This window comes from Puma concolor, chromosome A2 (genome assembly GCF_028749965.1).
Source record: "Puma concolor isolate L17-30 chromosome A2, mPumCon1.1.hap2, whole genome shotgun sequence".
In the NCBI taxonomy this organism is placed as follows: Eukaryota; Metazoa; Chordata; class Mammalia; order Carnivora; family Felidae; genus Puma; species Puma concolor.
In genome coordinates this window covers 156,767,920-156,794,530 of record NC_141668.1, presented here as the reverse complement: position 1 = coordinate 156,794,530, position 26,611 = coordinate 156,767,920, and the positions used below count along the sequence as shown (strand labels likewise).

General features: G+C 50.9%; 1 protein-coding gene across 1 annotated transcript in view; it reads right to left on the bottom strand.

Annotated features, from left to right (window-relative positions):
• The window catches only part of CDCP1 (CUB domain containing protein 1), a 57,441-nt gene extending 34,610 nt beyond the window's left edge, over nucleotides 1–22,831 (bottom strand). The window contains exon 1 of the mRNA XM_025916539.2: nucleotides 22,648–22,831. Coding sequence (XP_025772324.2) covers nucleotides 22,648–22,723 — 76 coding nt within the window. The 5' untranslated portion in view covers nucleotides 22,724–22,831. The remainder of the gene's footprint in view (nucleotides 1–22,647) is intronic.
• Between the last annotated feature and the right edge of the window lie 3,780 nt (nucleotides 22,832–26,611).

Sequence of the window (26,611 nt, the reverse complement as noted above, 5' to 3'; positions counted from 1 at the left end):
CAACTGTGAGATCACGACCTGAGCCGAAGTCGGACGCTCAACCAACTGAGCCATCCAGGCGTCCCTGAAATACAGTTTAAAAGACTGACGAATGTGATTTAAAACTTTTTCGATGGGTCATAACCAGCTGCCTCAATTCTGGGTGTGGTTCCCGGGGGGGGTGGGGCTTGACTTCCACTCACTCTCTGTCCGCCCCCGACACCAAGCAGCTCCCAGCAGGGCCCGGGCCCAGCCTGGGCACCAGGAGACACCTATGATGCCCTGCAGGAGAGCCCAGGATGTCGAGGGAGACCGAACGCAGAAGCCAAGTGGCATAATCGTGAATCAGCATGGCTGATCAGTCACAGCCTGCGTGGGAGTCCGATTCCCAAGCAAGCCCATAAGGGGAAAAGCACTTCCGGCCACCACAGCCGTGTCCTCTCTGAGGAAGGTGTCACATTGCACGTCAACATCCCTCCCTCAAGTCTGCTGGCTGCGGCCGGCGTTTGCTCATCCGTGGCGCGGATCCCTGCCTCTCAGGTCGAGCACCAGACAAAGCAGCGATTTGGTCTTAGGGGCCGGGTTTGCAGAACACGTTTTGTTAAATTGTGGGTGATCCCTCAGGGCATGGGATCATGGGAGCCCGAGGAAGTGACACCAGCAGAAGGGACACCTCGCATCCACCCTGTGGGGACGCTCACACCATTTATACAATCTCTCCTGCTTTTATTCCCTGCAGGAAGCAGTAGCTGAATTCGTGTACGTTGAATATACATTTGCTTGTCTGCCCCACCAGACCCTACCTGATAGTCAGTAACCTTAGGCACCAAGGAAAGTCAAGGTACTCTGGGGACACTGAGGGTCAGCTATTAACTGTCTAGGGGTGGTGGTCCGGGAAGGCTTCACAGAGGAGGCACGACTTAAGATGGGTCTTGAAAAATAAATAGGAGTTTGCCAGTCAGGGACAGCGAGATGGGTGTCGGGAAGGATCGGGGGAGGCCAAGAGCAGGTGCGAGGACAGAGGTATGAAGAACGTGGCTCCCTTGGGGCCACTCCATGGAGCTTGTTTTGGCTGGAGGCCCAGGGAAATGTGGGTAGAAGAGGCAGAGAAGACAGAGGCAGGGGACAGGCTGGGAAGGGGCGTGGTTGCGGCCAGGGAATTTGGGCTTCCCCCAGGGGACCAGCATAACTTAGCAGCTTTGCACAATGGTTAAGAGCTTAGATTCTAGAATCTCCCTGCGTGGGATGGATTCCTGGCTCTACCGGCTGTGTGTCCTTGGACAAATTCCTTAGCTTCTCTGTGCCTCGCTTTCCTCATCTGCCAATGAGGATAATACAAGAGCCGTGGTAAGGATGAAAAGAAGTATTAATGTGCCAGGTAGTCGATCAAGGTTAGCTGCTATTGCTGTTGACAGTCTAAAGCCCAGGGCTGGGCGGGGGCGAGGGTGAGGCCGGTAAGGCACCTTGGGGCAAACCTGAAGGAGGCATTCGCTCTCAGGGCTGTGCGAGCAAGGAGGCCTCCTTAGATTTTCCACGCCTTCCCTGCCCTGGCCTGGCCCTATTCACTGCTTATCAATGCCTTTCCGTAGGTGTTGACTCATTAGATTTCTGCAACACTTTGCAGCTCAGAGAAGTGACTTTCACTTCCCCATGTTTCCCAGACACGGGAGGCAGCTGGGACATGCTGGTCGGACCCCAGCACCCCTGCCCCGTCCATTCTGCCACGCCGAGCTGCCCTCCTGGAGGCCGTCAAGGTTGGTCAAGTCAACCAACGGAAGGGAGGAGGAACTGCTGTTTTCCTCTCCTCCCCTCCTCTCCTCTCTTCTCTTTCCTTCCTTTCTTCATTTATTTTTGAGAGACAGAGACAGAGCATGAGCAGGGGAGGGGCAGAGAGAGAGGGAGACACAGAATCGGAAGCAGGCTCCAGGCTCCGAGCCGTCAGCACAGAGCCCGATGCGGGGCTCGAACTCACAAACCGTGAGATCATGACCTGAGCCGAAGTCAGATGCTTAATCGACTAAGCCCCACAGGTGCCCAGGAGCTGCTGTTTCTTACAACGCGCAGTGAGTTGCTGATCGACACCAAGGAGCTGGGCGTCACCACCAACATAACCTGTTTAGTGGGGTCCGCTGTAGGGAGGGGGTGCCAGGCTGTCATACCATCAAATTCAGAGTCTTACTAATCGGTGGACCCGGGGCAGTGAGGCCCTGCAGACAGTGGAGGGGATAACTGGTTTAGAACCCCCTATGTCCATCTGGCAGCGACCTGGCCAGGTCTGTTTACCTACTGGTGAACTGAAGAGACTGTCTTCCCAATGGCAGGAAGTCACCCACCTGCCTACCTGGAAAGAGCGAATCTCTCACATCCACATAAAACAGGACACAACCCAAGGAACTAATCAGTCTCTCCTGAGTGAGAAGCCTCTGGAATCTAGGCACCTGGCTTGCCCAGGCGATGATTACAATGAATATTCAGCGACTGATTAGTACGGGCAGCCTTCGTGCTCGTATTCGGTGTTTAAAAATCTCTGCAACCACCCCACAGAGTGGGTGCTAACATCATCCCCCATTCTCCAAATGAAGAAACTGAGGCTCTGAGGGATTAAGGGATTTGTCCAGGTAGGGGTGGGGCCGGGTTTTGTGGCCATGCGGTATGACCCTGGAGCCCAGCACTTGCCAGATGAGTACTCTGCAAACCTCGTCCTGCCCAGGGAGTTCCACACACGGCCAGGAACCTGGTGATGACAATGGCTTGTTCTCACCGACAGAGTCAGGACGGAGTAGAACATGTCCCAGCTGCTGTCTGTCCGGGGGGGAGGGGTCTCCAGGATGTCAGAAGGGAAAGGTGTTTGTTTAAAATGGCTAAATAGGCACCCTGCATTAGAAATCATTCGTCATGTCAAAGTACTTTGAAACTGTAGTCTGAATTTGAACTTCAGATTTAAAGTTCCCCAGGGGCGCCTGGGTGGCTCAGTCCGTTAAGCGTCCAACTCTTGATTTCAGTTCAGGTCACGCTCTCACGATTCGTGAGATCGAGTCCCACGTCAGGCTCTGCTCAGACAGCTCGGAGCCTGCTTGGGATTCTCTCTCTCCCTCTCTCTCTCTCTCTCTCTGCCCCTTACTGCTCTCTCTCAAAAATAAATAAATAAACATTAAAAAATAGTTTTGGGGTGCCTGGGTGGCTCCATCAGTTTAAGCATCCGACTTCGGCTCAGGTCATGATCTCACGGTTCGTGGGTTCAAGCCCCACGTTGGGTTCTGTGCTGACAGCTCAGAGCCTGGAGCCTGCTTCCGATTCTGTGTCTCCTTCTCTCTCTGCCCTTCCCCCGCTCATGTTCTCTCTCTCAAAAATAAATAAACATTAAAAAAATAATAAAAAAAAGTTTACCGTTTCCATGGCTCTTAGAGCAATCCTAGAGGACACAGTAAACTGAAGTTCAAAGAACAATGTTACAGGGGACCTGTGTGTACTCCGAGTCAAATCGACTTGGGGAACAGTCTATCAAAACAGGGGGCTGTTGTGCCCACCCATCCATTTCCTAGTCTTAATTCCTAAACTCTTCAGGAAAGAAATTTATATGCACCGATGCAAGTTGTCTATTTTCTAAAGTAACTGAATGATCCTCTAAAGGGGATGCTAGCCATCGACAATCTTCGGGGCTTGTGTTTTGAATTATTTTTCTAACGTGGTGATCAGTGTGCATATCCAAACCTTTCTGCTGTATCCTTCTCTGTCTCTCTTTTTTTAACGTTTATTTATTTTTGAGACAGAGAGAGACAGAGCATGAATGGGGGAGGGTCAGAGAGAGAGGGAGACACAGAATCTGAAACAGGCTCCAGTCTCTGAGTTGTCAGCACAGAGCCCGACGTGGGGCTCGAACTCACGGACCGTGAGATCACGACCTGAGCCGAAGTTGGACGCTTAACCGACTGAGCCACCCAGGTACCCCAATGTTTATTTATTTTTGAGAGAGAGACAGAGAGTGCAAGTGGAGAAGGGGCAGAGAGAGGGAAACAGAGGCTCCAAAGCGAGCCCCATGCTGACAGCAGAGAGCCCGATGCGGGGCTTGAACTCACCAACCGTGAGATCGTGACTTGAGCCGAAGCGGGACGCTCAACAGCCTGAGCCTCCCAGGTGGCCCTGTATCCCTTCCCTTTTATGATCAAAGATACACATCATATTAGAGATGCATGTTAGAGACGCACAACCAGGCTGTGGACGGTCTGGGCCCCGGTCTGGAGCAAATGCACACATCTATGTATAAATCGCTCTGGGACCATGGCCATTTTAAGGCTTCTTGCCAACCCAAAACATGGACTTTCACATTTAACTCCAGATCGAGTCAAAGCGCACTGGGCGAAGGAATGATTTCAAAGAGGGCCACAGAGGGAGCAAAATGATAACAGACTGTGAACATGGGAATTGCAGAATTAAGTAACACACATAACTCAGCTTATAACCTCTGTAAATAATTCATGATGGTATGTTCCAATGCCATAAGGCCAGTTTGAACCGCATTTTCATTTTATGAAATGTTAAAAAGATTCCTTCTGTCAGGCCCTGAAGTGTGAGCTAGCATGACTGTGAAAGTCAATAAGGACCACAAGGATGGATGGGGAAGAATCAAAGAAGCAGATTCTAAAACGCATCCGTATGTCTGCTCACGGACATATTCAGGACAGGAGGCCCATAGTTCCCTTTTCCCAACTGCTAAATGTTTACAAGTTGCTGAATCTCCAATTTCTTCGGTGTTCCCGCCCTAAAGTACTTTGTTCCACTGGCCCCACCTAACCACCAGGGATTAGCTGTTGGGGTTGAGCGGCCGACTCTTGGTGTCGGCTCAGGTCACGATCTCACGGTTGGTGAGTTCGAGCCCCATGTCGGGCTCTGTGCTGGCAGTGTGGAGCCTGTTTGGGATTCTCTCTGCCTCTCTCTGCCCCTCCCCAACTCCCAGTCTCTCTATCTCAAAATAAATAAATAGACTTTAAACCAAAACAATCTCGCGGTTCACGAGTTCGAGCCCTGCATCGGGCCCTGTGTGGACAGCTCAGAGCCTGGAGCCTGCTTTGAATTCTGTGTGTGTGTGTGTGTGTGTGTGTGTGTGTGTGTGTGTCTCTCTCTCTGCCCTCCCCCGCTCATGCTCTCTCTCTCAAAAATAAATAAACATTAAACAATTAAAACAACAAAACAAAACAAAACAAACCAGGGGCACCTGGGTGGCTCAGTCGGTTAAGCGTACGACTTCGGCTCAGGTCATGATCTCTCTGCCCCTCCCCTGCTGGTGCTCTGTCTCTTTCTCTCCCAAAGATAAAGAAACAGTAACAAAACAAAACACAAAGTGAGCAGCAAGATGGTTAAACAAGAATCCACACACAAAAGACTACATAGTATATGATTCCGGTCATATCAAGTTCCAGAAGACAAAGCCAACCTATGCTGGCATAAGTCAGAACAGCGAATGCCCGGGGGACAGGTATTAAGTAGGAAGGGGGAAGAGGAAAATTCTGGGGTGCTGGAAGGGCATACACACACGTATAAATGTGTATGTATAAGTGTATATACATCTGGAAAATGTATCAAGCTGTATACTTAAGATTTACGTATCCTCGTGTGTGCCTCAATAAAACAGTTTTGAAAATTCAGAGAAACAATAGCTAACTGTTTGGAACGTGCTCTGATGAGAGACTCAACCCCCCTCCCCCCTCCCCGCTCTATCCTTCCAGGCGTGCACTAAACCCTCCTGAGTCCCTTTTTGTGACCGCAGGGTGCTGGGCACAGGGTCTTGTCCACACAACCAGGAGCGTAGCGAGTTAGGCTTGTGGAAGGGGGGACGCTGTGGAGTGTGTCCAAGATTTCCTCTAAGGCCACCGTTAGAAGCAGATACATCCATCGGTACATTTACCAAGCAAGCCTGGGGATCGTAACGTGTGCTCCACTCTTTTTTCTTCATTGTGGTAAAAAAATAAGAAAGAAAATGGAAAACGGGGCGCCTGGGTGGTGCAGTCGGTTAAGTGTCCGACTCCTGGGTTCAGCTCAGGTCAGGATCTCGTGGTTTGGGTGTTCGAGCCCCACGTCGGGCTCTGTGCTAACACTGCCAAGCCTGTTTAGGATTCTCTCTCTGTCCCTCTCCCTCTGCACCTCCCCCGCTCGTGCTCTCTCTCTCTCTCTCTCCCGTCTCTGAGGATAAATAAATAAACTTTGAAAATTTTGGGAAAAGAGTATTCATCCTTCTGCTACCCATGAATAAATCCCACACACTTTTTCTCCCCCTTTTAAAAATTGTGGTAAAGTAAGCATAACAGAAACTTTACCATGGTAGCCATTTAAATAAAATTTTAATGTTTACTTATTTTTGAGAGAGAGAGAGAGAGAGAGAGAGAGAGAGAGAGACAGAGCGTAAGCAGGGGAGGGGCAGAGAAAGAGGGAGACACAGAATCTGAAGCAGGTTCCAGGCTCTGAGCTGTCCGCACAGAGCCCGACGCGGGGCTCGAACCCACGAACCGCGAGATCACGACCTGAGCCGAAGTCGGACGCTTAACGGGCTGAGCCACCCAGGCGCCCCTGATTAATCACATTAAAGGGTACAATTCAGTGGCATTAAGTCTATATATTCACGTTATTGTGAAACCACCCCCGCCATCCATCTCCAGAATATTTCCATCTTCCCAAACCGAAACTCTGTCCCCATTGGACACCAACTCCCCGTTCCCCTCCCCCAGCCCCTGGTGCCCACTGATCTTTCTGTCTCCATGGATTTGACTCCTCTAAGGACCTCGCATAAGTGGGAGGGGGACACTCACTATTTGTCCTTTTGCGTCTCGCTCATCTCACCGAGCGTCACGTGGTAGGCGGGCTTTGCTTTTCAACCTGAGCATCGCTGACCGCTGATTTGAGTAACAACCCAAGAGTGAGCAAAAGGACACAGGCTCAAACTCATAGCTACACACGATATTCGCTTTGCGAGAAGGGGGAGGAAGTTTTCTCTGAACCGAAAAACGGTGTCAATGAACTGGAAGACTCAGAAGATGGGAAAAGGTTATGAAAAAAAGAAGCAGGAGCATTTCTCTGAAACGCGGCCGGTCAGAGCGTCCCTCAGCCTGCTAGCCACCCGCACTCAGCGACCCTGACCTTCCCGGTGCCGCAGGCCCAACGACGGGCTACGGTGACCAGTGTTCTGACAGGCCCACATTCCTCGCCGATTAGCAACAATATCCATGAAGACGTTCTTACTTGTCCGAACAGAAGCCACGCGCTGGTTAATCTTCAAGTGAGTTTCGTTTAAAATGGGCTTGTCCAGAAGGTTATATCAGCCTCTTTCCATCTTATTATTCACTGTCCCTCAAAGATAACGTGAAGAGATGGGGGTAGGGAGGCAGCAGGGAAATGCCTCATTATGGAAACATCCACCTTTGAGGGGCGCCTGGGGGGCTCAGTGGGTTGAGCGTCGGGCTCTTGGTTTCGGCTCAGGTCATGACTCAGGGTTTGTGGGTTTGAGCCCTGCATCGGGCTCCATGCTAGTGGAGCCTGCTTGGGATTCTCTCTCTCAGAAATAAATAAATAAACTTAAAGAAAAAAATCCGTCTTTGATTTAGGTTGGCCTGCAGCTTAGCAGGTCCGTCATGAGGGAGCAGGGAGGGGCAGCAGGAGAGAAGGTTCTATTTGGGCCTGACCTGTGCTGGGGGCCACTAGAGTCTTGACCTCTGTCCCTCAGTCTGATGTGAGTAACCCTCCCTGCCTCATGAGCCCAGTCTCTGCAGTCATCACTGGGGCCACGCTTGGCTGGGCCGCTTTGGACAAGCCACCTTACCTCCTTATTTTATTTTATTTTATTTTATTTTTTTAATGTTTATTTTTGAGAGAGAGAGACAGAGTGCAAGCAGGGGAGGGGCAGAGAGAGAGGGAGAGACAGAATCCGAAGCAGGCTTCAGGCTCTGAGCTGTCAGCACAGAGCCCGACGTGGGGCCTGAACTCACGAGCTGTGAAGTCATGACCTGAGCCAAAGTCTTGCTTAACCGACTGAGCCACCCGGGCGCCCCCCATCTTACCTCATTAAACTGCAGATTTCTCATCTGTAATATTTGGCCACAAACATGAACCACACGGGACTTCTACAAGTACCGCAGTGAGACCACATGTGTAAGTGCAAAGAATATCACTTCCATCCACACAGACGGGACCAAGCCCCTGAGCCTCTGAACCTTGTGGTAGGCAGAATCTCAAGGTGACCCCAGAGACCCCGTGACCTGTAGGTACTCCTCCCCTTGAGTGTGGAAAGGACTCCAAATATCAAGGCATATCATTCATGTGATTAACTGATGTTGTAGGGCCAGGTCAACTTTATCCTGGTGGGCCTGACCTAATCAGTTGAACCCCTAGAAGAGTTTGGGCTTTTCCTGGAGAAAAAGGAATTCGCCTAGAGGTAGATTGTCTGTAGGTGGTTTTGAACACGGAGGGGGCCACATGGTGGGAAGTTTGAGTGGCCTCTAATTGCTGTGAGCGGGAGTTCCTTGGACTTACCCGCCACAAAGCACTGAATTCTGCTACAACCGTGTGAACGCAGAAGAGGAGCCGGGCTCTAGATAAGAACACAGCCTGGCCAACATCTTGATTTTAGCCTAGTGAGACTGAGCCAAGAAGCCGTCCACATCTTATCTGGACTTTGTCATAGGCCACTAAGTTTGTGACAATTTGTTATGTGGCAGTAGAAAACCCGTGTAGAACTTGTAACCAGATAGGGTACCAGGCAGGACATGCTGAGCTGCTCAAGGAAAGGGGTTTGGATAAGTATACGGTATTGTCTAGGGCGCGGAACCTTCCCTTCTGAGCTGAGCTGCCGTTATGATGTGATGCCAAGTGGACAGCTTTGATGGAAGGGTACATCAGTGAGGATGTCTAAACACATTGTATTCACTGTAAAACATTAGTATCCAGAAGCTAGAAGGTGACAGGGAGGGTGGGTCAGAGGCAAGGGGGCGCTGTGGTCAAGAGGGCTCGCGGCTGCTCATCTCACCTGGTCTTGTGGGCAGAGCCAGAGCAAGAAGAGGGTCCTCAGGTGCCAACCAGAAATCAGGGACAGATCCGGTGGGAAGCCTGGCCTTCATACCCCAAGAGCCCAGGGGCGTTAGGCTGTGTAGGGCTGGCCAAACGGAGGTGGCTTCTGGGAATGACGGCAGTAATTTACCACCCCATCTGTTTGGCACCTGCTATGTGCCAGATACTTCCTGTAGGTATCCTTTAGGTGAACTGTTCACATTCACAGCTGGGAAGATGCATGCCTGAGATTCAAACCCGGGACTGCCTGACGGCAAAGCCCACGCGTGGCTGCTACTTCAAGACGTCCACCCTCAAGGTCACGGGCTGCTGGGCAGCCTGGGCCCAAGCGTCTGCCCCCACCCCCACCCCCGTGAGAGAGGGGGCAGCAGTCAGAGGGACCTGCTTCCGTCTGTAGCACTCAACACCACCAACACAGAGAGAAGTGTGCGTGTTTGCTTTCCCGACACCCGCTCTGAATATCCACCCTGCCCTCTGCCCTAGTGCAGAGCAATCCACACAGCCTGACTTGGAGAACAAGTCTCTGAATGAAGCTCTCTCAAACGACTACAGGCCAGGTCAATGAAGCGATTCCTCTGGTAGGCCGGGTAGGGCCAGAGTAAAACTGGCCAGCAAAGAAAGGCTGCACACTGCAGGAAATCTTTGGGGCCAGACAGACGCGTGCTTTCTTCCCCAACGGGGGCTAGTGCAGGAGGTGTTACGTCCACAGGGAGGATCGTTCTGGAATACGTTACATCAGAGGATGGTGATTCTGGAAGGTGTTATGTCAACAAGGTCAACCACCACCGAAGGTGTCTCACCAACGAGGAAGGTCATTACGGAAGGTACTATGCCAACACGAACTGTTGCTACGGAAGGTGTTATGTCCATGAGGGTGGATGGTATGGAAGATATTGGCACGGAAGGTCTTAAATCAGTAAGAATGGATATTATAGGGGCCCCGCCATCACGCAAAGAGTTACATCAACAAGGATGGTCATACTGGCTAGTAGGGGACTAGCCAGCGATCTTAAGATAATTACGCTAAACATTCAGGCACGTAAAAAACAAGGTTGAAGGACCATGAATGTTGAGATGAGGCTTTTGAGGAGCCTGGTTCCCAAGCACATCGTGTCGGCAGGTGGAAGAAAAGAGGCAGATGGTTAGCACTGAAAAGGAGGGAGAGACTGTGGTTCAGAGCACTTCCCTTTTCGTGAGCCATATTCCTTACATCTGGAGTTGGTCCTACTGCTAAGTGCTATTTCCAAGGAAGGAAGGGGCGGGGGGGGGGGGGGGGGGGAGATGGGAACAAATCCAGATAAAATCCCAGAGCGATGAGGCATTTAATCTTCATTTAACTGCATTCGGTTTTGTTCCTATAGCTGGTCTCCAGTTGTAAATCACACTTTGAAGGATCACTCTTTTTTTAAAGTTTTAATTTAAATTCCAGTTAGTTAATCGGGCCGCCTGGGTGGCTCGGCCGGTTAAGCATTTGATTTCGGCTCAGGTCACGATCTCACGGGTCGTGAGTCTGAGCCCTGCATTCAGGCTCTGTGCTGACAGCACGGACCCTGCTTTGGATTGTCTGTCTCTCCCCAGCCTGCATGCGTGCATTCTCTCTCTCTCAAAAATACACAAACATTAAAAAAAATAAATTCCAGGGGTGCCTGGGTGGCGCAGTCGGTTAAGCGTCCGACTTCAGCCAGGTCACGATCTCGCGGTCCGTGAGTTCGAGCCCCGCGTCAGGCTCTGGGCTGATGGCTCAGAGCCTGGAGCCTGTTTCCGATTCTGTGTCCCCCTCTCTCTCTGCCCCTCCCCCGTTCATGCTCTGTCTCTCTCTGTCCCAAAAATAAATAAACGTTGAAAAAAAAAAATTCCAGGGGTGCCTGGGTGGCTCAGTTGGTTAAGTGTCTGACTCTTGATTTCAGCTCAGGTCACGATCTCGCAGTCGTGACGTCAAGCCCCGCGTCAGCGGACTCTGCACTGACAGAGCGGAGCCTGCTTGGGATTCTCTCTCTCTCTCCCACCTCTCTCTGCCCCTTCCGCTCCCCCCTTCAAAATAAATAAATAAATAAACCGAAAAAAAAATAAATAAATTCCAGTGAGTTAACATACAGTGTATTATTAGTTTCAGGTGTACAACGTAGTGATCCAACAATTCTATACAACAGCCGGTGCTCATCACAGCAAGTGCACTCCTTTTTTAAAAATGTTTTATTTATTTTTGAGACAGAGAGAGACAGAGCATGAGCAGGGGAGGGGCAGAGAGAGAGGGAGACACAGAATCCGAAGCAGGCTCCAGGCTCCGAGCTGTCAGCACAGAGCCTGACGCGGGGCTCGAACTCACGGACCGCGAGATCATGACCTGAGCCGAAGTCGGACGCCCAACCGACTGAGCCACCCAGGCGCCCCGCAAGTGCACTCCTTAATATCCATCGCTTGACAACACAGTGGGATTACTGGAAACGAATGACAGAGCCACACTTTCACTCCAGGGCCAGCCTCATGGTTTCCTGTGATGGCCCACAGATCTCAGACACCAGGAGAACACCTTGTCTTCTGCCTTCTCTTTTCCTGTCTATGAAAGCTATTCTCCATCCCGTACCTTTACTGTGGTTTTTATACATATATATCTTTGAAGAGTAGTTATCACATTGGACAGTGTCTCAGACTCCTGCTTTCGGGGACCCAGGCAAGCAACGTAAACAAGAAAAGCCAACACAGCGTCTTTGCTGAAACAGAGGGTGCATGCTTTACTGAATACTTTGTAAGTCAGCTTTTTTTCCAAAACACATCCAACAGAACTGGGCCAAGACCTCTAGGCCACCAATTTGTAGCCCCTAGTTCCCATGTTTGAATCCCTTCTGCATGATGAGTCCCTGGAGAGCAAGGGACTGGTGGTTCCTACCTCTGAATGTCCACCGTCTAGCACAGGGGGCCTCCAAGATCTGTGGATGGATGGGGTTTATTACCAAATGGCCTAAGATTAGACTGGAACTTTCAAAGATTTTCTAGGCAGAAATCAAATTCTCTAGGCCTGCTCAGTGCTATGCTCTAAAAGCAGACAGGAGGGAAGTGTAGCAATTTCCTCTTCTAGAAATGTCGTTCCAAGTGGAGAAGGCAGCTTTGGTCATCAGTTCCCCAATTCCTAGTGACTTAATATTTCTCCGCAACCAAACTCCTGCAGGAAGCAACTGTAGACTTTTTGAAGACAGTATCTACATTCATGATATCTGTGTTTTAACAAAGCAGAACTATTGATTGCTATACCCGTTACCTGCCTTTGGATGTTTTCTTAATTTAAAACTACTTTTTTAATTTCAATTTTTTTTTTTAATTTTTTTTTAACGTTTATTTATTTTTTTGGGACAGAGAGAGACAGAGCATGAACGGGGGAGGGGCAGAGAGAGAGGGAGACACAGAATCAGAAACAGGCTCCAGGCTCTGAGCCATCAGCCCAGAGCCCGACGCGGGGCTCGAACTCACGGACCGCGAGATCGTGACCTGGCTGAAGTCGGACGCTTAACCGACTGCGCCACCCAGGCGCCCCTAATTTCAATTTTTTAATGTTTATTTTTGAGAGACAGAGAGAGACAGAGCATGAGCAGGGGTGCGGTGGCCGGCGGCGGTGGGGGGCGGGGGGGGGAAGCAGAGAGAGGGAGATACAGAATCCGAAGCAGGCTCCAGCCTCTGAGCTGTCAGCCCAGAGCCTGATGCAGGGCTCGAACTCACGAACGGTGAGATCACAACCTGAGCCTAAACCAAGAGTTGGACCCTTAGCTGACTGAGCCACTCAGGTGCGTCTGTGTATCTTCGTAAAGCTGAAAAATATGGTTTACATTTAAATTAAATAATACGCAAAGCACAAGGTAAAAAAACAAAAAAACAAAAATGAGTTTTGACTGGTAAAAAGTCTCACTCTTATCTTGAACCTGGTGTTCTTGCCAGGGGCAACCCCTGACACCGGTTGGCATGTCCTTGTACAGGAAATCTGTGAATACGCAAGTGTATATCTATATGCCACCCCTATTTTATTTTATTTCATTTCCTTTTGCCAAAAGGCAACATGCTTTATTCACTGTTCTGAACCGTATGTTTTCCTCTCCATAATATATCTTGGGGGTCACTCCCCATCAGTACACCGAGAGCTACCCAGTGACCTTATATGGCTGCGTAGCATCCACTGCTGGGATTTGCCATCATTTATTTAACCAGGCTTCTAATGATGGATGTTTGGGTTGTTTCCAGTCTCCAACCACCAGCACAAGGAGCAAACCATGCTTATCTAGGGTTTCAAGGCGCTGGTGGGGTACGCCTTCCCCGGGTCCCAGGTTCCTGGTCACGACTCGGGCTGTACTCCCCACACAGGGAGAGACCAAGGAGGCTGGGAGATGTTAATGCCAGGGGTTCGGCTACACTGGGTTGTGACGGGCTTCCGCAAGACGACCCAGCACCGTTCACAATTTGAAAAACATCTTCTGTGTTCTGACAAGTTGAGAACTTGCTCCCGACAGGTTTAGCCCAAGGCTGAAGTGCCTGATAAGATTGTCAGCAACTTCTGGGCCAGTTGAGCAATCCTCCATCTCTCGGAGAGGATTAAAGGCAGGGGTCCAACTTGGCTTTTGCGGCCTGGCACCCTCCAGCCCAGTCTTGGAGTATGACACCTGCTCACGAGAACAGCTGTAATCCTCAGAAGCCTCCTGGGGTGTTCACATTCATGTCTCAGAATAATTGGGCCTGGCATTGAAGTCATAGAAAACTGGTCTGGTCAGTTCCCTGGTTAACAGGAAGTGTGTGTGTGTGTGTGTGTGTGTGTGCATGCGTGTCTGTGTTCACTTGCAAACAGTTTTTAAAAACTTGTGCTAGTATCATTGAGGACAACTTCTTGCAGTTTAAAAAAAATGCTTATTTATTTTGAGAGAGAGAGAGAGAGAGAGAGAGAGAGAGAATGAGTGGGGGAGAGGCAGAGAGAGTGAGAGAGAGAGAGAGAGAGAGAGAATCCCAAGCAGGCTTTACACTCGACGTCGGGCTCGATCTCACAACTAGCTCAGGACCTGAGCCGAAATCAGGTTCCCCAATTAAGCCACCCTGGTGCCCCAACTTGTTGCAGTTTTTAATCCAGCAGCTTCTCTTCTAGGAACTTTTCTCAAGATGTCTTCACACGTGCCCAAAGTCAACTGCACCGGGAGAGTATCCAAAGCACTGTGTGGTAGCAGAAGCCCGAGAACAATGTCAATTGTCTCCCACGAGCGACCCAGGGCAGACTCTGCCCTGGCAGTTTGGTCCAGACTGCCTGCTGCTGCAAATCTCCAAGTTCTTCCTGGGCTCAGCTCAAGTTATCGAAGAAAATGGCAATTCTCTTTCACCGAGGAATTCGTTTCAGGCCCGACCTTAGTGCTGAGGGGTTTACAGCCGTGATTCCATGCGACCCACCCACGAAGGGCTGCGGTGTCCTCGTTTGGAACTGAGGACACAGTCCTAGGGAGGCTAAGTGACCAGCCCAAGTTGTCTAGTTAGCAGGTGGTGGAATCAGGACACCCTGAAGCCTCTGATCTTCTGTCACCGAGGGTCAGAAGTATCCGCACTTCACTTAAAACTTCAAGAAAGCGGGGCGCCTGGGTGGCGCAGTCGGTTGGGCGTCCGACTTCAGCCAGGTCATGATCTCGCGGTCCGTGGGTTCGAGCCCCGCGTCGGGCTCTGGGCTGATGGCTCAGAGCCTGGAGCCTGTTTCCGATTCTGTGTCTCCCTCTCTCTCTGCCCCTCCCCCGTTCATGCTCTGTCTCTCTCTGTCGCAAAAATAAATAAATGTTGAAAAAAAAAATTAAAAAAAAAAACTTCAAGAAAGCTACGCTGGGGTGCCTGGGTGGCTCCGACAGTCGAGCATCCGACTTCGGCTCAGGTCACGATCTCGCGGTTCGTGAGTTCGAGCCCCATGTCGGGCTCTGTGCTGACAGCTCGGAGCCTGGAGCCTGCTTCCCATTCTGTGTCCCCCTCTCTGCCCCTCCTCCCGCTTGTGCTCTGGCTGTCTCTCTCTTTCTCAAAAATAAACATAAAACAAAAAACAAAAAAAAAACAAAAAAAAAACATTAAAAAAGCAAATTAAAAAAAAAAAAGAAAGCTATATCATCTGTGCTTATGGGACAGTTTTAATTTATTCTGGCAAGATGTTTCCAAATTTATTACTTACACACATTCACACGCTGCAGCGAGGTGTTTAATGGCCTCAGGGTCGTGAGCTGTGTGTCCATCTGGCCGGATGGGCAGCTGGTCCAAGAGGGCGGCCCCTCCCTGGCAAAGTCAGACCAGCGAGGTTTCCAGTGGTGCCCTTCTCTTGGGCTCCACTCGGGAGAGAACTGAGACGTGCATATTATTTTTTAAGTCCAGTACCCGAAGAAAGAACCTCTAATTTCCTACAAGTTTGTGAAGTGACGGCCAATTCTAATATTCTATTGTCTCCTCTTGCAAATTCAGCATCGCTATGTAGAGAAAATCAAACCAAACCAACCCGGTTAGGAGACGGTGGGGCAATGGTGGGTCAAATGGGGAGAACACGTGGGATAACATAGAGTCATTGTCACCGTCCTTACTGCTACCGACGAACTGTCCTTTGTACAAGAGGACTCTGCTGAGCCACCCCAAGAGGCCAGACCCTTTTGGTGGGATGTCCTTCCAGTCTTTTTTCCTGAGCTCCTATGAGATACAGACAGAAGGACAGCAAGCTGACACGAGTCGCCCTGCACACACAGGACTTTACTCCCTGCTTCCTTCATTGTATCACAAGCAAGTCCTCGTCGTTGCCTGGCGATTCCCTTGAAGGTTTCCAGAAGCGGGATTGCATTCCTGAGGACCCACCCACACCCTCATCCGCTGCCTCCTGAGCACACGTTTTTGGGGGACCAGCAGAGACTTAGTGAAGACCCCAGGTCCTGGCCTGAGGTAGAGACCCCGGCCGGATACCAGGGAGGTCTCCCCCACCTCCTGCAGGGACACAGAGAGCTGTGGTTCCCTCTGCCCATTCACATTCTCTTTTTTTCTACTTTCAGGACCCAGCTTCCCTCCTCTTCTTCTTCTGTCTGATTTGCATCAGAGCTGGAGCCAGAAGATCTGGGAGTTAGCACTTCTGGTCCTCAGCCCCTTCCAACAGTGTGACTTAAAGAAGTCATCTCGCTTCTTTAAAAATTTTTTTTAATGTTTTTTATTTATTTTTGAGAGAGCGCACGAGAGAGACAGAGACAGAGTGGGCGGGGGAAGGGCAGAGAGAGAGGGAGACACAGAACCTGAAGCAGAGATTATGTCTGTCAGCACAGAGCCTGACGCGGGGCTTGATCTCACGAACCGTGAGATCATGACCCGAGCCGACGTCGGACACCCAACCGACCGGGCCACCCGGGTGGCCCAGAAGTCCTCTAACTCCTCTGTGCTCATTCCCCCCTAAAAAGACTTGCTTTGATGGCTGACCCGGAGTACCTATCTGTTCATTCCCATGCAATTTATTCAATGCTAGCTATGTGCCAGGCACAGTTCTAGCCAGAAACTTCATGGGGGTTGGATACGAACCTGCCTGAGCTGTTCCCTCAGCTCAGGGGTCTCCAGCAGGTCCACAGATCAGCTTTGGCAGAAAAGATTAGGGCTGGTACTTCCTCTGCATGGTCCAAGCCCCTATGTCAAAGACCGGAAAAGCGAGGCCCAGAGAGGCGAGGCGACTCTCCCAAGTCTTAAAGCTTGCTGTCGGTAAGACCTGAGCTTACCGCCACGCGTCCTCACTCTTAAGTGGGGTGCTCTCCCCACTTTGCCCACGGTCTTGCCAATTGGACAACGCTAACTTCTTCCGGGGTCCCATCTAGACAACATTCCGGTCTCCCTTCCACCGGGATGGGGCCAGGCCACTGACCTGGAGCCAAGAGAACGGCCACACAAAGGATGTGAAACGGCTTCCGTGCTCAGGCGTCAAGACTCCCACGGGAGCCCCTCTGCACTCTTCTTCCTTCCGTCAGCATGACGTGGATGAGCACGGAGCACAGGACACATGCTGAAGACAGCAGAGCCAGGAAGTCAAAGGACCCCGGGGCCTCATCACTGCTTGGAGGAGATCCCCTGTTTGGGGTCTCATCTGAGCAAGAAATAAACACCTGTCGTGTGTGAGCCATCGCACACGGTTGGGTTTGCGGCTTAGTCTGACACCGCTAGACTCGCCGATGTCAAAGTCAGCAAGAACGAACGTGACGCAGTGCCACTCGACGTAGACCCGGGAGGAGCTCCCAGGGCCCATGCCTGTCCTCAAGTCTTCTTGAGCACGTCATCAAAAGTCAATATTTAAAAGGAAGTCCAAACCGTTTCTCTGACTAAAACTTAGGGTTAGTTTCACCTGGAAGGAAGGAAGGAAGGAAGGAAGGAAGGAAGGAAGGAAGGAAGGAGGGAAGGAAGGAAGGAAGGAGAAAACGGCAGTGCGGGGAAGGACAGAGCCTGGGCTCTGAAACGAGTCTGTCCAGGTTCACGGATGGCACCCCCGCTTATTAGCTGTGACCTTGGGGGAGTTGCCTCACTTCTGTGACTCACTTTCCTCCATTTGTTCCCTGACACTTTCTGTACAAACTCTTTGACCCAGTAATTCCCTCCTCCGGGGAGTGCACCCACAGACACACTGGTCTATATTCCTAAAAAAGACAACTGCAAATATGGCAACTGAAGCTCTCTATAAAAACAAAAGACTGGGGGCGCCTGGGTGGCTCAGTCGGTTGAACGTCCGACTTCGGCTCAGGTCATGATCTCACGGTCCGTGAGTTCGAGCCCCGCGTCGGGCTCTGTGCTGACAGCTCGGAGCCTGGAGCCTGCTTCCCATTCTGTGTCTCCCTCTCTCTCTGCCCCTCCCCGACTCATGCTCTGTCTCTCTCTCTCTCTCTCTCTCTCTCTCAAAAATAAATACACATTAAAAAACAATTTTAAAAACAAAAGACTGGAAACAACCCAGCAGTAAGAGCCTGGTGACACCACACGGCGTGCCCACGGCCAGGAATATTACGTGGCCGTCGAAAAGAACGGCAGCCCCCATATGTTCTGATATGGAGCAAACAACAAGATGGGTTGCTAAGTGAGCAAACTCCAGAAGCATATGAGATACATCCCATACCATGTACCATGGTTATGGTCTGGCTGTGTAAAGAAGGGACGTACGTACATTTATGAGGTTGTGCTTGCGTAGAATTGCTCAGGAACAATGCACAAGAAACCATGGCTGCTTCTGGGCGAAAGCCCGGGGTCAGAGGTGGAAGGGGACATACTTCTTCCCACGTACCCTTTTGTACAACTGGAATTTTTGTTACCATGTACAGGTGTTTCGAAGCACAGTCTTTAAACTGTTTGAGTATTAAAAGCACATACACATCCCCAGAACAAATATGAACACAACACTCAGTGTTTTGTTTTAAACATTAAAAAAAATTTTTTTCATGTTTATTTTTTGAGAGAGAGAGAGAGTGTGAGCAGAGGAGGGGCAGAGAGCAAGGAAGACACAGAACCCAAAGCAGGCTCCAGGCTCTGAGCTGTCAGCACAGAGCCCGATGGGGGGGCTCGAACTCACGAACTGCGAGATCATGACCTGAGCCGAAGCCAGACGCTTAACTGACTGAGCCCCCCCCGGTTCCCCTGTATATATATGGCTTTTGGAAATGCCATATTTCCAAATGGGGGTGGGGGTTGTTACCATGTCTCCCGTGTGAAATCGTGAGACGCAGGGCATCGGTTAGTGTGTTTATGCAGCACGTGTGGTTTTAAAGAAAACATCACTGACGGTAAACGGGAGATGCTGGCACATAAAACACTCAGAAGGGCGGCTGCCCTTGTTCGCTATTACAAGCAGTGGTTAGTGATGTCCTGAAATACAAACCCAAGGCTACAAAGGGGTGAGGTAGGAAACCTGGCTCTCCCGGCCCGATTGTCTAGAACGTTGCCAGCTGCCTGGGAGAAGGTGACGGGCTAATTACAAGGCTGTAGGAAGTGGTTTGAAATAATTTGTGGGAGAATTTTTATCACTTAGAATGATAATTAAAGGGTATGAACTGTTCTTCATCACTCAGGTGGACAGCCTTAGCCATGGGTCTTCCCTAGCAGGGGTCCTGACCTCCCCCCCTGCCCCACCCACCTTGACCGCAATCATGAATCCTGACCAGCAAACCCCACCCTCGCCCCCGTCTAAACCCGCAGGTGAGGCTTGTGTTATAAGTCAAGGGGCTCCATTCTGTCGCGCGCGCGTGTGTGTGTGTGTGTGTTTCAGCAACATAATCGCTTAGCTGGGGTGCTCCTAAGATTCTCGAACATCCATCAACACCGTTCAGACCCAGCTTGCTGCACTAGAGGGAGGAAAAGGCTTCTTCTTCCATAGATGTCACTGACATCTATGAGGACAGCCTGATAGTGTGGGAACCAGGGACCGGCACACGCTGGCCCGAACGTACACCAGGGCCACAGGACGAGCTCTCCAGAGGGCCACAAGGCGGGATGTCTCCAAAGCCTGAGCATTTTCTCTACTCTCCATGCCAGCAATTCTAGTCCCAGAGTTTCAGTCGGACAAGATCGTCAAGGAAGTGTGCAGAGCGATATAGCCGACAAGAATTCATGCTCGGATATATCAAAATGTGATAATCCAGCTTTTATTTTATAACCTCGGCAACACAGAGATGACATCATCTGATGTCATTATAGATTCCGCACCACGTCACTTTCGATGTCTTTTCACTGAACAGACCTATCAAAATGGACACAGGCAGTCCCCTACTGTTGGACACGTTCTGTTTTTTTTAGCAGGAAAAGTGGGAAGCCGCCTAAATGTCCACCTGTGGGGGGCTGGTTAAAGCCATACAATGCATGGTCCCAGGTCTGGTTTTGGGCGCACACACGCACACGATAAGACTGTACCAAAGTGACCAATGTGCTTTGCTTACAGATTATTTTTTTTTTCATGTTATATTTATTACCAATTTTTCTACAGTAACTATATACTACGTGAGATATTTTAATTGTTGCTTTCGACCTTCTTCTCCTACGTTGATAGCCCGGGAGAACCCCCCAGAAGAGCATCTGAGGTGAACCCTGAGGCTGACGGGCCAGCATCAGAGCACATCCTCCGGGTCAGCAGAGTGGCCCTCTCTGACCCTGAACCACGAAAATCTGTGGGGGTGAGGGAGACTCATCACTCACACCAGTTACACATTCCAGACAACAGCTACCAGCTGCTCATTTGAATCCAAAGAATGACGAAGACGCAGGCTCATCCGGGGTCAGCGAACACATCATTTGATGCTTGCTCACATTTCTGGTGAAACACGATGGCGGCAAGAATGGGGTCACCGAACCCAGACTCTGGCATCTCAGCAATTCTCTCTTTTTAAAAAAAATTTTTTTTTTAATGTTTGTTTATGTTTCAGAGAGACGGAATGCAAGTGGGGGAGGGGCAGAGAGAGAAGGAGACACAGAATCCGAAGCAGGCTCCAGGCTCCGAGCTGTCAGCACAGAGCCCGACGCGGGGGCCTTGAACTCGTGAACCGCGAGATCATGACCTAAGCCGGAGTCGGAGGCTCAAAAAACCGAGCCGCCCAGGAGCCCCACTCAGCAATTCTTAAAAAGCCAGTAAGTTGAGGTTTTACCACGGTTCTGATTCCAACTTAACCAGTCCTTCGCTCTTGGAAGTGGGGGAGCGGGGGGATACACCACACTCACCCCAACACATCACACCAAGACATTAACTTTCCCTTTGCAGTTCAGTTCTGCAGGGACACCAACTTCATGTTCACTAGGCCGTCTTCATTAAGAGAGCTCAGGGATTTAAAAAACAAATCCACAGTGCCGGGCTCTCTGGCTTTTTCCATCTTCTCTGGACAGACTCCAGGAACTTCTCAAAGACCCCTTCCTGTTAGGCCAACCCCAAGACGTCAGGCAAAGCGGCTGTCCTCTGAAATGGCTCCAACCTCCAAGACGCAGCCCCCAGTTCAGGCCAGTGAGGTGGCCACACACAGCCAATTCCGGAGACCACAGGAAGATTTTGGAAAGTGAGGTGGGAAGTCCCTAGGCTTCCCCGTATTTATACCTGAACCATGAGAGCTCGCTCCGACAGTCAACAACTTCCTAGAAGAAAGGGACAGTGCTGTAGGCCAAAATGGCAGCCTCTCCAGGCCAAAGGGAGAAATCAGTTAGTTAACAGAGGCCCGTTCAGGCCAGCCTGTCATCTTTGGCATTGGTAATGCCTTGATTTACACCATATTCTTACTGGGGGACTCCTGGTCATCACAGACAACCGGAAACACCTCAGACAACTCCGAGTTTCAGTACAGCTCCCAAGTGTGATGGGCACACATTTTTCTCTCACACACATTTACATGCATTTTCACCCGCGAAATCACTCTTTATTCTTAGACGGATTTTTTTTTTTCTTCAAAGGAAATCTTGAAAATGCAGTCTTCCGATAAATGTGTATTACAAGAGATATGCATACGGGCACAAGGCTTTAAATGTGGTCTTAAAATGGTCTAGGGAATGTACAGTAAGTAATATGGCACCTGACGCCGTTGGAGAAAGGAACCAGGAAGCTTTCCTGTAGGTTTGCAATGATGGCAGTTGCCAGAACGCCAAAGTCCACCACACCCGCTTCGTTTTATTCCTTAACTTAATTTACCCTAATCTACCTACCCGCCGAATACAAACGCCCCCTTAGGGGCACCAAAGAATAATCCAAGACCCCACTCGCCTCCCGGATAACTCTTTAGAAATCACAAAACCTGGGCTAGCCTCAGGAAAGGCTTCGAATCAAGTTCTTACACGAAGAACCCCGGTTATTTCTACGTTTCGATCTACTTCCAGAGCCCACAGGAGCGCGCACCCGCAGCGGGGAGGCGGCGGTCCCGGCGCACAACGGAATCAACTGGAAATTCACACACCTCTCCGGAACGTCCCCTCGCCGACCCCCTTCGCGGGGTCAAAGTACAAACACTACCCTGAGGCACGAGGGGCGGGAGCTCACCGCCCGCGTGGCAAGAACGCCGGGACCCTTCTCCAGCCTGGCGCTTCCATTTTCAAATTAATTTTCCGGAACTTCGAGAGAGCTAGAATGGGGCGTGCGGACCGGGAAAAGGGTGATCCCGTGCGCTACCGGGCCAAACCGCTGTTTTCTTGCCCCTTCTTCCAGCCCCAGGTGAGGAGGTAGAGGGTGGGCCGAGAGAGGAAAGCTCCCTCCCCACGGCCAGCCCCGGCGCCCTCCAAGCACTCAGGTAAAGCCCCCGATGCGCGGCAGGTCCCCGGGCCTCAGCTGGGGCGCGCGCTTTTCTCCTCCTGAGCCGTCGGCGCCGGGCTCATCCCCGCGACCGCCGGGCTCCCAGCTCGGGGACACTCCCATGTGCCGCGGCCTGCGCCCAGGGCGAGGTTGCTCGGAATCCAGGAGGGCACGGCCACTTTGCCCGACGCGGCGCGCCCAGGCGCCGGGCGGTCCCGGGGACCCCGCGCCGTCCATGCATCCCGACTGTGTCGCCCCCACCCCGGCTCAGCATCCCCCGCACCTTGCTTCCTTCTGCGCCCCCGCACCCTCCGCCGGGCGCCCGCTCTCCGGCCGCTTCCACCGCCCAGCGCCACCCGCTACCGCCGCACCGCACTCACCAGCTCCCGGGCGCACGGCGCCGAGCAGCAGGACCCCCAGCAGTGCGATTGTGGCCCCGCGGGTCTGGCCGGCCATGGCTCCGGGGCGCCTCGGCCTCGGCGGGGAAAGCGGCTGTGGCCAGTGGCTCGGAGCGGCGGCCGCGGGCGCCTGAGCCTGGCATCGGCTCCTCCCGGGCTAGCTCACCTGCGGGCGGGCGGGCGGGCCCGGGCTCCGCCCTGCGCGGGGGAGCACGAGTTGGGCCGGCCTGTCCCCTCCTCTGTCTCCTCCTCCTCCCCTTCCTGCCGCAGCCGCCCGCCTCTCCCTCCCAGGGTGCCGGGACTTGTTGCCACTTTGCCGCGCTAGTCTTTCCTCCCAAGGCCGGGAGTGCTCAAGTCTTTGTGCCTACAGGCGCAAAGGTCGCCTTTGGAGAGGCCGATCCGCTTTCCTTTCACTGTCCAGGCGACAGGGAGGCCCTTGTGAGCCCTGTTTTGCACGGGGATCCTATTTGTGCGTCACCCAAGCCCTGGTTTCTCGTGGGCTCGCTCCTCTCCTACCTGCTTTGGGCGCGCAAGACTTTAAAGCCGGGCCGCCGTTCCTGTTTGCAGAACTGCGAGTCTGCAGCCTCGGGCTCTTCACCTGCACAGGGTCTAATGCTCGCAGCACCCCCGTCCTCGTTGCACACGAGGCAGACTGCTGAGTTCTGCTACCTGCCCAAAGGCAGTTAGTCATCTACAGAGGCAGGATTCGACAGCACAGGAAGGGTTTTCTACAAACGGAGCTGCTTTGAAGAATGCATGAATGGGTGCATGAATGCATGAGGCTGGAAAGGGCCAAGAGGAGACAGTGTGGAGCAGTAAATGTGTGACCTGGGCATGAAGCATTCAAGCCAGTCTTCGGGCAGTAAAAGTCGATGGCGCTGGGCTCCTTGCCTCCTCCCAGCTGCCTGTGTGCGTCCTGTGTCGGGCTTTCCAGGTCCTGTAGGTTCTCCCTTCCACCCTGTAGGCTACACACCAAGTCTAGGGCCACAGAGAAAAGCAGTAGACAGTTCAGGGGCTCTCAGCCGGCAGACTAGGGGTTCACCAAAATGACTCCATGGGCTACCTGTGCCTGTGGGCCGCCAGAGGCTGGGCCAAGGTCACCCAGAACAGCCAAGGAGGGCCAGAAACCTGAGTACATGCGAAAGCATCAGCCCACTGTCTGGCCCCAACTTCTGTCTAATTCTTGGGGGGCACTGAACGTCTCCCACTGCAGCCCCTAATCTCCTTGTGAACGGGCTGAGAAGTCATCTCTTAGGAGCTTCCTGCCCTTCCTTTTCTGTGTCTTCACGGATGAGAAGAGCCCATAGGAGCTCTCGGGAGCCCACAGTCCACGAGGGAGGCAGAGACGTCCAGACTGAGGGCATGACCCAACCTTTCCCCTCCCTAGAAGGGCTTGGACTGTGAGCTCGTGGGGACCTCAGAGCTTATCCTCTGGTTCACTTCCCTCATCAGGCAGACAGGTGGGGAAACTGAGGCTTAGAGGGAGGGAAGAAGACGAGAAAAGTAGGGAGGCTCTTGGGTCTCCCCCAGTGAATGAGTGAGGACACTCCATCAAGAAGAAGAAATCTTGAGAAAAATCTCAGCAACCTTTTAAAATGTTTACGCTGACCCAGAGAGTGAAAGCAGATTTTGTCTGGTGTCCTGATTCTTTTTTTTTTTTTTTTTTCCAACGTTTATTTATCTTTGGGACAGAGAGAGACAGAGCATGAACGGGGGAGGGGCAGAGAGAGAGGGAGACACAGAATCAGAAACAGGCTCCAGGCTCTGAGCCATCAGCCCAGAGCCCGACGCGGGGCTCGAACTCACGGACCGCGAGATCGTGACCTGGCTGAAGTCGGACGCTTAACCGACTGCGCCACCCAGGCACCCCCTGGTGTCCTGATTCTAAACAGGGATATATACCCCAACATCTTTTCCTAGCATCCATAGCACCATTGTCTCCCATATATAATAATGATAATAATAATAATAATAATAATAATAATAATAAATATTGGAATGGCAGTGTGTTGAACTCAAAATATCAGAATTGCTGCTCGACCAGTTTAAGCCTAAGGAACAAGTTATGTCGTTACTGTCTTCTTTCTCTAAAGTTTGTTGAACTGCCTTCCCTGGGATAGTGACACTGACTTTCTGTAAATGATGTCAGAAATTCTCAGATGTGAAGGATCGGTGACGGTCCCAGACAGAGGCAGCGGCGGCGGCAAGGAGACAGAGATGAGGAAAGTAGGGAGGCATTTCTGTATCCTTTGCGTGACAACCTAACTACATAGTGGAAGTCAAGATGTCCTGATGTCATGTGTTGGTTCTTGGAGTGGAAGGTGAGCAAAGCATTGTCAAGGTATGGAAACGTTTTGTCTTACAAATGTGCTGGATGGAAGGAGTCTGTTGTTATTTCTGAGCTGGAAAGAAATGCAGGCGGTTACTGTCTATTGCCAGAGAAAAATGACAGATGGAAGGGTGAGTTTTAAAATAGACTGTTCCTAGGGGGGCCTGGGTGGCACAGTCGGTTAAGCGTCCGACTTCAGCCAGGTCACGATCTCGCGGTCCGTGAGTTCGAGCCCCGCGTCAGGCTCTGGGCTGATGGCTCAGAGCCTGGAGCCTGTTTCCGATTCTATGTCTCCCTCTGTCTCTGACCCTCCCCCGTTCATGCTCTGTCTCTCTCTGTCCCAAAAATAAATAAACGTTGAAAAAAAAATTAAAAAAAAAAAAAAAGAGATAGCAGACAACATTATGTCTATGAAACAGGAACGGGATGTTATAAAACATGAAGATTCAGGGAGCCACAAAAGAGTTCTTGGAAATTAAAAAAAAAATGATAGTTGATATTAACAAATAAATAGAAGGGTTGGAAGACTTCCCAGAAAGTAAAGCAAAAGGACAAAGAGAAAAAATAGAAAAGTTGAGAAATTAGAGATCCAGTATAGGAGATGCAACATCTGAATAATTTCTCAAATAATAATAATGCCCTCTCTTCTCAGAGAGAGAGCAAATGAGACAGAGAAAGCATCATCAGTGATATAATTCAAGAAATCCCCCCAACCTGTATGATATGAGTTTCCAGATTTAAAGACTCATGGAGTGTCCAGCACAATGGATAAAATAGGTCACATCAAGGCATAGAAACCTATGAACAAAGAAGAGTCTATAGTTTCCAGAGGCAAGAAATTGGTCTCATGCAAAGGAACAGAAATCAAAATGGGTTTGGATTTCTCAACAACAGCCCTGGAAGCTAGAAGATAGTGAAGCAATACCTTCCAAATGCTGAAGGCTTAATAACTTCCAATCAAGAATTCTATACCCAGCTACACTACCAATTGAGTATAAGGTAGAAAAGGGGCACTTTTAGATATCCAAGATCCAAGACAAGTAAAACAAACAAACAAATAATTCCAAACATCAAACTCCCACACTTTTTTTCAAAGATTTTGTTATTTTTGGGGGTGCCTGGGTAGCTCAGTTGGTTAAGCCTCTGACTTTGGCTCAGTTCATGATCTTGTGGTTCGTGAGTTTGAGCCCTGTGTCAGGCTCTATGCTGACAGCTCAGAGCCTGGAGTCTGCTTCAGATTCTGTGTCTCCCTCTCTCTCTGCCCCTCCCATGCTCATACTCTGTTTCTCTCTCTCTCTCTCAAAAATAAATAAACATTAAAAAATTAAAAAAAAAAAGATTTTGTTACTTTTAAGTAATCTCTATATCCAATGTGGGGCTCCAACTCACAACCCTGAGATCAAGAGTCTCACACTTTCCCAACTGAGCCAGCCAAGCATCCCCTCCCACACACGTATTGCCAGGAAAATACTGGAGGATGTGTTCCATTAAAAGAAGAAATGCAGGGGCACCTGGGTGGCTCAGTTAGCTAAGCATCTGACTTTGGCTCAGATCACGATCTTGGGGTTTGTGAGTTCAAGCCCCACATCAGGCACTGTGCTGACAGCTCAGAGCCTG